Below are 15,980 nucleotides of genomic sequence, written 5' to 3' on the forward strand. Positions count from 1 at the left end.
AAGCTCATGGTTCTGTCATAGGAAGTGAAAGAGCCTTCCCACGTGTGCTTCTTCTGTTATGTTTTGCTGTTTGATGTATTCCTAAATGGTTTCTGTTATTTCTGAAATATTTCAGAATAATATTATAGGTATTAGATAATCTTGACATCATGCTTTGGCCTTGTAACCTAAAGGTCATTTAGTTTTGAAAGCTTCAAAGAATTCTTATGAACTAGTTCCATGAACGAGAATAAATGAGAAATTTTTATATTGTATGAAAGCATTCAGTAGGTGTTTGGTCTGTGCCTTCTGTACTACTTGAATGTTTGCATTATTTTGGGTTGTTTGCATTATATTTGTATAACATCAATGTAGCAGCATTATGATTGTTAAGATTTATTTTATAAATCATTTCTCAAGGTAATATAGAAGGTAGCAAGAAGTACACATCTTTGAAGTTAGATAACATAACCTGACCCAAATCTTGGCTCTGCTACTCTCATGAAGCAGGACCATGGGCACATCAGTTCGCCTCTCTGAGTCTCAGTTTCCTCTCTGCAGTGGATGATAGTCCATGATGCTCCCCTGGTGGGGTTATGAGCTTAAGGAAGATAACATGAACAAAGGCTCAGTGCCTTGCACATAGAACTAGGTAAATGCTTTCACAATCAAAATTTAGTAGGTAGAGTGGTCTGAACCTTTGGGCTGTAGGTGTAAGGTTTTGGAAACCTATTAAGAAGTATAACCTTTCGTACTAGTATTCTTACATCTATCAGAGGAAAACTCCTTTATGGGATCAGAACTTTTTACAAACTCAGGGTTCTTATTTCCGAGACAGTGTGTCTTGGAGGACTAGGGAAAATGGTAGGTTAAGACTAATGTGGAGAGGAAGGCTCTGGTCGTGGCTGGGTTAAAATAACCCCAATGACTCTTCCTGTAGGTCAAGGGGGATTAGAAGCCAGAGTCCTTAGGAGAGAACACTTTATTATCTCCTAAAAAGTGGTATATAAGCTTTAGAGCTGATTTTTAACAGTATTTAATGGCATGAGGAGAATTTATACACAGATTTTTGCTTTAACTATTTTTGCTTAAACTATCTTTTAAGTATGTGTGTTTAGAACAACCATGTTGTGGCTTGTGGGTTCTGAAATCATACTGCCTGGGATTGAACGTCAGCTCAGTCTCTTATTGGCTGAGTGACTTAAGCAAGTAATTATGTATAAAATGAGGACAATAAGATTACCTATCTTGTAGTCTTGAAATTCTCACATGTAAACCTCTTACAGCAGTGGCCGACACCTACCAAGCTCTCAAGAATAGTAGCAATTTTTATTGTTAATTTATCGAGGAATGTTTGTAGACTGCATGGAATAGTGTTCATTTGAAGTTACTTAGCTCCATGTAACTAAATACGTGAAAACACCTTTATACATTTGTCTAAAATAGCACACAGAAATGTTAACATAAGCATTTAGACAGATTTCTAGTTTGAGGCTTTATTAGAATATAAATTAAAGGAAAAAAGCATGGTATTTTCACAATTGATTTTAATTGTTTGGAAGCACAGTCTTTTTCAGAATTATTTTTAGAGCTAGAGAAATTGAAATTTGCCTTTTCTCAAAGTGATAGAAATCATTTGTAACAGATTCTTTATTTTTAAGACTTATAAGCATTTTAAAATTTATAAAATTAGTGAGACCTGTTTTTTAATATTAAAAGTTAGTTTGGGGTTTGAACCTTCTCTTTTTCCTTCTAGGAAATATGTCAGTATTGAGCTCACCCAGACATCAGAGCTGTATAATGCATGTTGATATGGATTGCTTCTTTGTATCAGTGGGTATACGAAATAGACCAGATCTCAAAGGTCTGTATTCTTGTTTGTGTTTTCAGAAAATTGATATATAGTTATAAATATATATTCTAAGGGATCACAACATCTTTTTAAAGAAATACTTCTAGTTTTCCTTGGCAAAATCAATTCCTGCTGCAAAATCTCCACTTTCATGAAAAGATGGAATTTTTTTCCCTGTAGAAATCATCAGGTCTTTAGGAGGAACTAATCTTCAGCAGAAGCTTCTGTCATATTAGATTAATTTAGGCAGGTACCCACGTTAGACGTTTTCCATATTTTTATCTGTATTTACTATTTGTCAATAAATGGGGATTTTATAGTAGCATATGTTTTTGCAACTTGGATCAGTGTGCTTCCTCTTGAATAAATATCCTATACATAGTAAACATTCTAACTTTTTAATTGTAATTTTGTGTTATGGAGTATGACTAAAATATGTTGTCACCTGTGCAGTCTTTGCCTTAATGGAATTTCAGATATTTTGTGAGTTAATCAGTACTTTAAAAAAATTTTATTCTGGATTTGTCAGTGGTTCTGCGTGTCTGAGAGACGTGACATTTTATTCAGAGAGTGAGTTCTATTATTGAGGAAAGCACAGGGGCTGCTGGGGTTAATGCTGGAGCTTTATTTTTGTCATGGGTAGTTACTGTTTTACCTCTGAAAGGAGTATTTAAATGTCAAAGAATTGATTTTGGCTCATGAGTGACTTTGATCTCTATTTACTTATTTTTGTCCTCACAACAAATGCATTCATATGTGTGAGTTAATTATGCTATTGCTTTAGAAATTACCTTGTAACTTACACAGAAGTGACACCTGAGAAATTTTTTTAAAATAAACCAGTAACTGAGGACTGTGTACCCAACATTTGATTATATAGTAGGTCAGATTGTGATTCCTCTGCATATATATTTATTTTGTGTCTCTTGCTGTAAAATTAGAAGATCAGATATTATCCTACTTTTCTGATACTAGAAAATACTAAAAATCTATATTAGTTAGTTCCTTTTCTATCTCTCCAGTCTGAATCTAGGATCTGAGTTGCCTGTTTTCTAACTGTAAGAAACCAGACAAAAACATGGAAAGCTAGGTGATAATGTTGCTTTAATGTTGAATATATGCATCAGAGTTGTCAATTTACTCTTGGGGGTAAGCTGAGAAACGGAAATGATTTGTACATGTTGATTGGTAATCTTTAAAGATGAAAGCTCCTTTATGGATTAACGCCCAAATAAAGCTAAAGAAAAAATGTCATTTTTTAAATCTTTTGAAAACTTTTCCTTTACATGTTGTCAGTATTAACATTCCTGTACTTAGATTTTAAAATAATTTTATTCTTTTCCTCAAAGGAAAACCAGTGGCTGTTACAAGTAACAGAGGCACAGGAAGGGCCCCCTTACGTCCTGGAGCTAACCCCCAGTTGGAGTGGCAGTATTACCAGAATAAAATCCTAAAAGGCAAAGCAGGTACAAATAATGAGCTCTCTTTGAAGTCGTAGTGCTCCTGTTGAAGACTTTCGGGTTTTGCTGTTGGTGGTGTTATAGAAACGAAAGCAGAGTTGAAATAATTAGCTTTTTCATTGAAGTGCTGTAAGGTATCAGTGACATCTTAAAGCAAAATCTGAATGTAGTAATACCAACGACTGATTTATAGTTGTGCTTTGTTGAATTGGGTGCTATTTTCCTGGGACAGAGTGAAGAAGGCTTTAAATGGTGTGACTACTTTGCTGTGTATAAATTTAGGTTGGGGAGAAAAATCTTAGACATTATTTTGTAAAAGCTGCAAGACTTATGAGTTAATTGCTGGTTGTTTGATCACTGATTACAGTGAAGACGCTGAAGTTCATGCTGCTAAGAGTTGTATGAGGCAGTGGAATAATAAACAGGAGGACTTTAGTTTATTGGAATTAGATAATTACCAGCAATCAATCATTCCTCTTACCAGCAATCAATCATTCCTCTTATCTTAGTTGAACCTATTTCATATGAGAAACCTTTTCTTACCTCTCTGGCTTTAAAATTTGGGCTATTAATTAAATAAAAATAATAAATTTATATTAATCACAATACTATTAAGATTTTCATGTATTTTTTTCTCCTGAGTAAATTTCCTGAGAAATATTTGCTTAGAAATTAAATTCTTTGACATTGATCAGTTTCCTCATGGATGTCTGCAAAACCAATTTTTTAAAAGTAGTTTGTCTGAAAAATACTAATCGAAAAGAAAGAAATAGAAAAGTGCTAATTAGAAAGTCAGAAATTAGATTTACAGTGGAATGGAAAGCATGCAGCTAAATTTCATCCCAATCATTTCATGTCCTTAAGTTTTCAGTTATAAAACATTGGGTTTATTTTAGCAGTGATCTCAGTGAAATGAGGGCCAAAGAAAAACTAATGGACATCCCTGAGGACTTTTAGAATTAGTCTTTTTGTTGGTTGTGGTCATCTGTTTACATGGTATAAGTATAAAAGAAAATGATTGTAGATACATCTTTATGCTTCATGTGTGTCTGTATTTTCCAGATTTTCTAAAGCTTTTCTTGGTTTTTAGATCTTTTAAGAGATTTTTGATATTCTAGCATTTTGGATATCATAAGTAGATCTTGAGGTAACTACTATATTGAGATTTAGTTTTATTGTGGCATGTGACGATATGGGTAGTTTCTTAAGTATTGGTAGTATGGTTTTGTGGTTTTCTTTTTGCATTTTCTGTGTGGTATTAAAAAGATGAAATCTTAAGTTCTAGAAAACAATTAAGTAGCTTAAGGAAATACACAATACTTGTCACATATTGGACACTTAAAACTTACTGAATGAACATTGAAAGAAGGAAAAGATACTTGTGTGCCTACTGTTCAGTTACTTAGTGCTCAGTTTTTTCCAGTTGGTAGAGTCTTGTGTTTGCTGCACACGTCCTTATTTTAGCAGTCTGCTCCTGGAATTTAGACCTTGGCAAGCAAACATTTCTTAGGAGTAGCAAAGAGCCAGTCTGCTTATGTCTTTCCTTTCATTCACAAATGATCTGACCATGAACAGTTTATTAACAAAATACTGTCAGTGGTTACTTCTCTTCTTCATTTTAACCACTGGATTTTCATTATATCGTAATGAACTTCTATAATTCATATCCCTTCACTTTTGGTGTGGGTGGTAAACTGGAAGATAAATATTAGGAGAAATATTGAAATTTCACTTGGCATTGAAAACTTTGACAGATTTGCCTGTCACTGGAAAAGGTGAATATGATACTTTGTATTTTATATTCTTTTTCTTAATTTCATATCATTCGTCTTTATACCCTAATAAGCCTTTTGACCCATTAAGAACTTAACCAAAATGTTGTCACATATAAAGTGAATCGATTGTCCTTTATTACAAAGTTTGGTTGCAACTAAGCTTGCACTTAGAACTTGTTTTATCAATGCCTTTGTTCCTTTTTCCTTTTTATTTCCTCTTTATCTTTCTCTGGGTCCTTGTTAGATACAACACCAAACTTTAAAATATTGAGGAACAAGTTAGGAATTAGAATCTTTGACTTCTACACACTAAGTTTTTAAAAACATTCAGTTCTAATGTTTTGAGTTAAATGTCTAGGCTAAATATTTGAACAAGTAGCATGCCCTTGTAAAAGTTTTATTTCCTAATTTGTCATATTTGGAAACTCTTCTATCTAACAGACAGTGTAAGTAGGGGCTCCCCGCCGTGGCTTTCTTTGGTAGGTACCGCCTGAGTGTATTCAGCAGTGACAGTCATCACTGATGTCCCTAATTTTCTGGAATCCATTCATACTCTAGATTTCATGGTTGGGCCTTTTATCCTCCCTGGATTCCAGGATATAGATGTTTCCTATCCCTTCAACAGCTTCAATGTTCATTCTGAAGAACAACAGTTTTTAAAATCGTATTAGCCATAGATTTATTCTCAGCGATTTCTTTTTCACAGACTTGGGTCCTGGCCTCTGATTTCTCCAACCGTTCCTCCACATTCTCCATGTGCCCGTCTAGTTTGTCAAGTTTTGATGAGCAGTTCTCTACTTTGCCCTCCAATGAGGACAGTGTATCCCTGCATTTCCCTGAATCTCCCTTGAAGCAACTCAGTCCGCTGGTGGAGGGATCCACGCACTCTGCTGCACTGTGGACAAGGTCAGCCAGTCCAGCCCAGAGGAACCTGAGGTGCTGCCTCTCAGACAGGGCCTTGGGAGCACAGGGAACTCAGACACTGTTCTCCCCTCAAGCATGGTTTTATGTAATTTTCAAGACAGGTAGCTTAGATAATTTAATTAGTCCTTCAAGTATAAGTCACCTAACTCCCCAACTTTCAATGCATAACTCACTCACAGTTATTATACCTTTGAAAGGTATAATAGGCAGCTGGTTGTGGCTGTTCAAGATTCAACTTATTTTTTTTTTAATTTTTAGTAGTAGCCTCTTGATCTGAGATTTCACAATTCTGAAATTCTTAAAGATTTTCAGCTTAGAATAATGGACTACTAAAGCTCATATCTAGTCCTATAAGACCCTTTAGAAGTAGTCTACTCTGCATTCTGTTCTTAATTTGTCATACTATAGCACATTAGTCACAATATATCAGAAATCATAGCTCAAATTATATACTCTGCTGTTTTTATTTTTGGTACAAATGGGGTTTGACCTCATTAAGACATCAATCCTCTGAGTTTGGTTTGAATTTATGCTGTGTGTGTATGGGTGCCAGAATCCAGAAATGGCTTGTATGTGTTGCATAGTTTATTAAAAGAGGTTGACTACTAGAGTCAAACCAGGAAGAGTTGTTTAGCCCACAAAGCCAAACACTTTGACATGTTTTTCTGGTGGTGCTTTAACTTGACTGATTTTTTATGGAAATTATTTCTCTGAAATAAGCTGGAGAGAAATGCAGAGTTTGTGAGTTACGTGTTGATACAGTGTACTCACAACAGGTTTGTTTAGAATTAGCTCAAGTGGTGTATCTTGGTCTTGGTTTACTAATTAATGGCATTTTTGTTCATAATAGAATTATAGTTGAGGCTGTGTTCTCAGAGCATATTCTTCTTGGAACTTAAAATATTACCCAAGAGACCTATAACTGAAGTTGTGTTTTAATCTGTTTGTCAATCAATAGGGAAGCTGAACATGGTCTGAAGGATGTGAAGTGGCTCTAGTTTGCAGTGTCTCTAGTCTGTGTGCTTTGTGCTCGTGTGTAAAGCTGTCAGTTGGTTTGGGTATGAAGAGATATTTGCAAGCTCTACTATTTAGGCTAGAGTTGCATTCTCTAAAGTAGTTGGTATTCTGATGACACTTGAACGTTTTTAATCGAACATACATTGTTAAACCAAAAGTAGAATTTTGTGAAAGGGGGGATAATATTGTGAAGCTTTTTTATCTGATGTGTGTTCAAAAGAAGAATCTTAAATTTAGGATGAAATCTCTTTATGGTATGTGACTTAGTAAATTATCGTTTGATCAAATGACTTGTAGGAACTTGATGTTTGTTGAACATCACATTAGCTTTAAGTATTACAGATAGTTCTTTTATTAGGAAACAGCATTAGAGAGGTTTATATTTTCCATTAGCTGTTTCCCTTTACAGAAAGCTACATAATTGTTTTAAGGTTATAGGCAGGGATTCATCTCCCTGATTACTTCTCAGCCTTGTTAATCTCAAGAGATTGGGTTTGGTGAATATTTTAAATTTAGTTTTGATACATTAAACAATTATTATTAAAACAGAATACTTGAATTTATTCAAAGTTTATGACTGCTGGTGAATAATTATAGAAGTAAACCATTTTAGCATTACAGATTTTCTTCTATTAAATAAAGAGATATATAACAGTGGAGAGAACTATATTTGGAATTTATTGAACATACATATAAATTTGTTTTTATAAGAAATGAGTAGAAAATATATTTCTTGAATGGAAGTTAAGGAAAACCAGTGTTTAACATATGATCATTAAATTATATTATTTTTAAAGCAGATATACCAGATTCATCACTGTGGGAGAATCAAGATTCTGCACAAACTAATGGAATTGATTCTGTTTTGTCAAAGGCTGAAATTGCATCTTGTAGTTATGAAGCCAGGTATGTAGAAATTAACTATGTTGTAATACTTTAGTGATGGTTAATTTATTTACTAATTTTTATATGATATTTGGAAGTGAATTTGCACATTCTAGTCAAGCCTATGAATTTAAATATGTTACAGCCATGTTACGGAAAGAAATGTTTGTAGCCTTAATTCCTTTAGTTCCTTCTTTTTTCCAGCTCATAAATGCTAGATAACTTTAAAAAAATATTTACTTAATTTTAGAGATAAGGGAAGGAACAGAAAAAGAGAAACATCTATGTACCAGAGTTACATGGATCAGTTGCTTCTTGCAGGCCCCCAACTGGGGACCTGACCCACAACCCAGGCATGTGCCTTGACTGGGAATCGAACCAGGGACCTTGGTTTCGCAGGCTGGCACTCAATCCACTGAGCCACACCAGCCAGGGCTAGAAAACCTTTAGTCAACAGTTTCCTGATGAACCCATAGGTCCTACAGTGCAAACAAAAGAAATTGGGCACTGGCCATTTTTAAATCATTGTCTTTTGAAGCATGTCATTAAAGAATTAGATACTTGGCCCTGGCTGGTGTAGCTCAGTGGATTGAGCGCGGGCCTGCAAACCAGAGTATTGTGGTTCGATTCCCAGTCAGGGCACTTGCCTGGGTTGCAGGCCAGTTCCCAGCAGGGGACGCACCAGAGGCAACCATACATTGATATTTCTCTCCCTCTCTCCTCCCCTTTCCCTCTAAAAATCTTTAAAAATTAAAAAAAAATTTAATGTTCATCTAGCCTATTCATTACGTTAATCGCTAAGAACAATCCCTTGTGATTTAAACCCTTAATGCTCAATGTCTTTTTAAAATTATGTTAAAATTTGGTTGCCTACTAATTTAAAATTAAATAATGGAGTTACCTAATAATGTCACTTGCAATGTTATCAACTTGTTGGCACTGATTTTGTGTGTTGATCTTTATCTTACAGTAACCTTAAACTCTAATTACAACTGGCTGTTTCAATACAAGAATAGACATAATGTGTATATATGTTTCTCATACTTTAAAAAAATCAGTCATTTAAAAATAATCTATTATAATAATTATAAAAGTAGAGGGAGTAAGTAAACTGATAATTAAAAAGAGCAGTCTTTATTTTTTTTCTGATAATTAAACACAGAGATCTTTACCTTTATAACATAACAGGCATTCATACATTCCTGGCAAGTGTTAAATTATTTAATTTAAAAATTATAAAAGCAGAGTCAAATCAGTTACATTTTTCAGTCTTTTTTTTTTTTGGAAGAGACATTAGGTAGCATCTTTATGGTTTTGTCCTTCATACTTTTTTAAAAAATTGAGCTATAATTTCAGGTGTACATCATAATGATTTGATATATATAATAATTTTTAGTCTTGATTAAAAGTTGGGGTTATTTGCCCTGGTCAGGTAGTTCAGTTGGTTGGAGCATCGTCCTTTACACCCAAAGGTTGTGGGTTTGAATCCTGGTCAGGGCACATACCTAGGTTGTGGGGTTGGTCAGGGTGTGTATGGAAGGCAACCAATGATGTTTCTCTCTTACATCAGTGTTTCTCTCTCTCCCACTGTCCTCTGAAAAGCAATACACATATTCTTGGGTGAGGATTTTGGAAAAAATGGGGTTATTTAAGCAAGTCTAGTCTGAACAAAAAATTTCAACTCAATATTGTCTAACCAAGATAGTTTGTTTAAAAATTTTCCAATTGTTTTATAAAAATATATTTAAGACAAAGGCATCATATATATAAAATTATAAAATATTTTAAGTTATCTTCCACTTGTGACGTGTCACACTTTTACTCCCAGGCTAACATTGCCTTTCTTGCTGACAAAATTGTTTTAATTTTTTTCATTGTTAGTTGTTAATGTAGCCAAGGTGAAATTACTTGAATTAAAAAATAATTGTAAAATAAAAATATCTTTTGGATTATTGTATGTTGTTGTAATCACTGGCAAGTTAGAGCCAATCTTACGTTGTACCCGGTAGGTTGGTCTTCCCCACCGCCCTCTGAGTTACTGAGTGGTTGGTGGTAACTTGTCCTTCTGATGGCTGGACATTTGTGTCCCGGATCTGGAGGGTGTGACAAAGCTCAGATACTCTGTCAGACTTCAGATTTTGCTGGTTGGTGATGTGAAAGCTCTACCCTTGCTGTGCTGCTTCTACAGGATCTCTCTTTTCACTCAGGCCCCCAACCAGCCTGAGGCTGCCTCCTGGGTAGAAGTGTTACTAGCTCCTGGGGGTCCTGGATTCCAGTAGGTGCAGTTGTGTCTAGACTCTAGGTTTCTGTTAGGGTTTGGATAGTGCATTTGTATTGTATCACAGATGGCGATTGTCAAGCTGAGTGTATGACAAAAACAATTGGGGTGACCGTGTATGAGGGCCAAATAAAATGTAGAAAACCATTTAAGTGCCATTTAAGGTGGCAAATGTTTATTTTAAGGAGATACAAAAAGTGATGAAGATGATTTTGACTGTAAGTTGGGGAAAACCCACAAAAACCATAGCAGTGAGGTTTTTATTCCTTCACTGTAATTTTCCATTTTCTAGAAGACTTATTGTTAATGAAAATCTCCAAGTAAAGCAATTTTTGGATACCCTCATATGGTGTTAACGGTTGTATTTTCTTCAAGTGGGAAGATTTGTTTTTAATAAGCATATTCTTAATTACATCAGAGATATTTCTGGGTTAGGAGTAGACTGGACTAAGACCCTTTGCTCTTCTCAATTAGTGATATATATGGATGTCTTTTAGTATATCCAATGGACAGTGACAGTGATTTAGTGGTTAATTTGTTTATATTGTTTATCGAACACCAAAAACAATTGAGTGTAGCATATTGCAAAGAGCATGATCTCTGTGGTGCACACTGGGAAAAGGGATTCTGCCACACATTCAGGAAGTATTGATGTACCCTGTGCGTGATTTTAGTGGGAAGATTAAGAAGTCACTAGAGTGAAGAGTCACTTTAGACTGTTTTGTAATTGTCTTTACTCATTTAAATTTTTGTTAAGTAAAAATTTTGAAAATGAAATTATTGTGAATGTTAGAATATGTTTATAGCAATTATATAACACATTCCTTTAAAAATGAATAGTTATCTTTGTAAGTTTAGTTTTTATATGTTGAACCTATATAGCACTATTGAAAAATGTTTTATACCGTTAAGGTCCTTTTATGTAAACTTCTAAACTTTTAATACAGTATGTGTACTTTCCTGCCTTACAATGACTGTTGATTATATCCTTCCATGGTGGGTGAGGGCAGAATCATCCTTATCACCTTGAAGATGGTTTTTGTTCACTATCTTTTAGTCACCACCTTACAAAATGCCTGAAACACAAAATCTTGTTGAATGAATGAAATATTTTTTTAACCATCTGTCAGCCATCACTTTCTTTACTGTCGTTTCTTCTTCCTGTTAGATATTTCTCATCTACTAGGGGCTTTGCAGTTAGATGATTTATTACTGTTTTTTGTGTATAGGAGAAATGCATGTGCAAAATCACAATTTTGCATTTTTTTCTAAGTTGGAGGATTCTTTTCCTTTTTTGGCTCTCACTGGTGGTCTGAGATGGGGAGGGTGACAGAGACCTCTGAGTAATTAAAGTCTATGTTTCTTAAAACAGGGGACACCTCCATACTGAGTAAGCACTTGGTAAATATTTCATGAATGTACAATATGTGTGAAATAACCATTTGATATATTTACATAGGAGTGTGTAATCTGATGATAACATTGCTTATTATTTTTTTTGCTTGTGTTTTCACCTTAACATTTTTTCTTGATTCACTGTGGAGTGATAAAGTGGAATTTTGCTAATTATTGTAGAATTCCACAATTATACTTTTGTGCTGAATGTGCCAAATATCAAAAGTGATGTGTGGCATTGAGAAACACAAAAGATTTAAAATTCACCATTTTCAGTTAGGTCCTTCCAAGTTCTAGCTACAGTCCAGACTGATGTCCTGCTATACCTAGTGCTGATGGCACCTTAGCCACTGTAGAAGCACTTTTGGAGCATGGAGTTAGTCAATTAGGAATTGGGTAGTAGTAGGATGAGTACATTTTATGTTTATTTGTTTTGTTTGGTTTTTTCACGTAGCACTGTTTTGTATAGTTCTTTTGTTTATATTCTTTGTCTTGGGGGCTTTGGGGGATGAGCCCTGGCCATATCATGTCATGTATCAAAAGAAAAGCTTTTTCATAGGACATTCCTTTTCTGTGGTGGCTGTGATGTCACCAGCATATGGCAGCCAGCATATCTGCCAAAGGCCCAGAGATCTGCATCTTAGGAGAACTTGTCATTGGAGACAAGAGCCAAACCCTTTGATAGCATAGTTTGCCACATCTCCTCATGTCATTTACACTAATCAGACAATTGTGTAATTGGGGGGGGGGGGCATACCTGTATGTTTTTTTATGGTCATTTTTACCTCTAACGAGAATGGAGTTAAATGAAAATTGTTATATTAGTGGTATGGGATATGATATCAACATATTTGATATTTTATTTTGCATTTAATACTTCTTAGCATAACCTCCATTGTGTTCTCTTTTTCTCTAGACAAGTTGGTATTAAGAATGGAATGTTTTTTGGGTACGCTAAACAACTTTGCCCTAGTCTTCAAGCTGTGCCATATGATTTTCATGCATATAAGGAAGTTGCACGCACGATGTATGAGACGTTGGCGAGGTACCGTATATGATATTGTCACTGCGTGTCTGTGTTCTCCTGCTTCTTCTGCCTGATATAAACAGAATCTGCTTTCTTTCAGATTGTCAGAGTCACTTTTGCTGAACTTTTTTCTCTTTTAGGACCCTTTCCTCAGAATCCCAGTATGACAGTCTTCTCTCCTTTCTTTGAGCAACTCCATAATCAGTAGCACTGTCTTTTCGAACTGCTGAACTTGGTCAGAATCAAATGTAAAATCTGATTCTCTGTCTACTTAACTTGTAGTCAGTGGTTCTAGTTTTATTTTGTTTTTTGATATTTTTTTTAACATGGAACCAGACTGATAAAGGATTGGAATTTTTAAACCTGATTATTCCCTTTTATCACATTAGAATTACAGTGTTGTTGTTTTTTTAAATTAGAACTAACTGGTTAACAACTAGAGACTCCTTAAAACCCTTGGTCTTCTAAAATTATTAGGTATGCTGAAAGTTAGTTTTTGTGAAAGTTGGTTTTAGTAATAGTTTCAAGGTATTTGATTAGTTGACTTGAGAAAAGGAGATTAATGCTTAAAATATTTCAGAATTTAAAATAAGTATATGCTAGACCATGTGTGGTCTAAAGCAGGAATCAGCACATTTCCTCTATTACGGACCATGTAAGGTCTGTGTCACAACCACTCAATTCTCCCTTGTAGAGTAGAAGCAGCCATGGGCTGTATACTGTGGGTGGGTGTGGCTGTGCTCTACTACCTTTTACTGAGAAAACCAGACATCTGAGCAGTGGGCCAAGGTATGTCGACTATACTGAGAAATAGATATTTTGCCTCTGTGTTCAACTCTTCCTGGATTTCCTCGAGTATTATTTTGAATTTCTGATTATTGAGTATCTATTGATATAAACAAGTGTCGATCCTGCTAGTCTTATAGAGGAACAGACAAAGTTAGTCTGGCATTAGTGTGTAGGATTGAGTGCTGAACTATGAGACCCAGGTATAATCACAGCTGTCCTTAAGGTCCAAATACGAGAATGTTGGTATTGCCAAGTAAAACGCATGCTTCTTAAATCCTGTTCCAAAGCTTAGGGCAGTAGCAGTGTCCCAGTGAGGGCTGAGAGGGGGTGACTTAGCTGAGTTGTGGTCCTCATGTGTTCTTGGTCCTAGAGAAGACTGCCAGCCTGAACCTCAAATCAGGAGGGCTTCAGTGGCATGTGGCTGTCCTTGAAGAGGGGGAAATTAGTGTTATTCTCCTACCACCTTAGAAATCCTGCCTCACCTCATAGCCGCCATGCCTCAGGGCAGCTTTCACTCTGAAACAGATTCCTCATGTCAAGTATACCCTTTTGCTCTTACAAATGTCATCCTTTATTTAAGTATAAGTCTGATTTGTTACCTACAATAAGGTATAAGTGAAGGATGAGGACTTTCCCTCCTAGTATACGTTACCCAAGGGCATTACTGAAGATATATTTTGATCCTGAAGTCTCTCTGGTTGCCTTCCAGTTGTGGTCCATGTGTTTAATCAACTTGGTCAGAATCAAATGTGAAATCTGATTCTCTGTTACATAACTTGTAGCCAGTGGTTCTAGTTTTCTTTTGTTTGTTTTTTAATATGGAACCATGGAGCCACATGACAACTGTCCTCTTCCTTTTCCTTTTCTGTAGCTAATTTAAAACAAGTCTTTGGGTGGATCACGATCAGAAACAAAACCTAAAATATTTCTGTATGCTGGGGATGTAAATGATGTCTTTTTAGACAGGTATTTGGGGCGAGTGGTCGCTGTATCCTGTATTTGAGGCCTCCTACGGCTAATGGTGTGTAATTGTGGCATTTTTGTTCAGGACAGCACTGATAATTTGACAGATTTGTGTGATTTTTTTATTCTTTAAGAATTCTGGTAAACCATGCTTGAAAATTTTTTAGATTAAATGTTGACAGTTATAACTCACTACTTTTCAACTATTCAGAGGTTTACAAAGGTATTCTCACTATAGAGACACTAGAATGATAATTTCTGCTGTGTAGATAATATGGAAAAGGAGAAAACACTAACTAATTAACTTCGCATTTAAAAGTTATCATAGGTGCCTAAATAATGACATTTGGGCCAGTTTAATGAAAATGGTAATTTTTTTATCATCTTAAGTCTTTTTAAGGAAATTTTGAAGAAAGATATCATGGAAAGTCTATTTTGCAACATGTGTTGCATCTGTGATTATGGGTGGCAGGCTGTAGCTGTGTTTCATTGCCTTTGGTTTGTGTTGGCAGCTACACACATAACATCGAAGCAGTCAGTTGTGATGAGGCACTGGTAGACATCACTGAAATCCTTGCAGAGACCAGACTTACTCCTGATGAATTTGCAAATGCCGTCCGCATGGAAATCAAAGACCAGACGAACTGTGCTGCCTCTGTTGGAATTGGTCAGTGTCCAGCTTCACTCCTATTGTTCACGTCACTCAAAGCATTGCTTTGGGATCACTGAATATCACTTAATTTTTAGGAGTGATTTTTAGATTTTTGTTTTTATTACCCTAGCATTGCTCAACATTGTGCAATACATGAGATAAAAGTATTGGAAATGCAAGTAAATTGTTGATAATATCTTTAGAATAAATAAGTTGGAATATTTCTTACTTCTTCTTCAAAAATGGGGAGAATTGAATTCAGTATCTGTAAATAATGTATTTTTTTTTTTCAGAAGTGCACAGAAGCTGTGTGTAAAGCAGGGTGATGTGGAGATGGCAAGTTTAGTGCTGTTAAGTTCGAAGCCTGTTGTAATTAAGTTACTTTCTGAACTTCAGCAGTTCCAGAAGTCACCCTCATGACAGTGCCCTCAGTGATGGTCTCATTGCTCCCCATTATGTTTTATACTTAAGCCTTGCACTTTGTTTTCTCAGTTAAATCCCATCATTTATCTCTCTGTGCTCCCTGGAACCCTCTCTCTCATACCTCAGCTTCCCTGTGTCACCTCCTCTTTTCTGAACCTACTCAGTACCTCTTGCCAAGGTACCTCTTTTCTTGCCCTTCTCTCAAATGGATCCGTTTTGTATTTGCTGTGCTCTATATGCCACAGCCTTGAGAGGGAGGGAGACCTTTCTCTTGCTTCCTGCCTCCTGCCCTCGCGCTAAGATCAATGAATAAAAAATAATAATTAAAAATACTTATCCCTGGCTGGTGTCGCTCAGTGGATTGAGTGCAGGCCTGCGAACCAGAGAATCACGGTTTGATTCCCAGTCAGGGCACATGCCTGGGTTGCAGGCTGGTTCCCTGCAGGCCAACTCCCAGCAGGGGACGCACGAAAGGCAACCATGTTTCTCTCCTTCCCCTCTAAAGATAAATAAATAAATAAAATCTTTTAAAAAAATATTTTTAAAAAAAGAATTATCGTA

The 15,980-nt window shown here is 35.6% G+C and overlaps 1 protein-coding gene across 5 annotated transcripts in view; it reads left to right on the forward strand.

Moving 5' to 3' along the window:
* Positions 1-15,980, forward strand: part of REV1 (REV1 DNA directed polymerase) — a 113,001-nt gene that overhangs the window by 71,622 nt on the left and 25,399 nt on the right. For 3 of the 5 annotated variants that reach the window (XM_037056783.1, XM_037056781.1, XM_037056784.1), the window contains 5 exons: positions 1,736-1,843; positions 3,181-3,297; positions 7,805-7,913; positions 12,482-12,610; positions 14,857-15,011. In XM_037056783.1, the coding sequence (XP_036912678.1) occupies positions 1,736-1,843; positions 3,181-3,297; positions 7,805-7,913; positions 12,482-12,610; positions 14,857-15,011 (618 nt within the window). Of the gene's footprint in view, positions 1-1,735; positions 1,844-3,180; positions 3,298-5,791; positions 5,973-7,804; positions 7,914-12,481; positions 12,611-14,856; positions 15,012-15,980 lie in introns of those variants that run through there. The other 2 variants (XM_037056782.1, XM_037056785.1) reach the window with 2 other exon arrangements.

This window comes from Sturnira hondurensis, unplaced genomic scaffold (assembly GCF_014824575.4).
Source record: "Sturnira hondurensis isolate 20B ecotype Veracruz unplaced genomic scaffold, ASM1482457v3 Scaffold0009178, whole genome shotgun sequence".
Lineage (NCBI taxonomy): Eukaryota > Metazoa > Chordata > Mammalia > Chiroptera > Phyllostomidae > Sturnira > Sturnira hondurensis.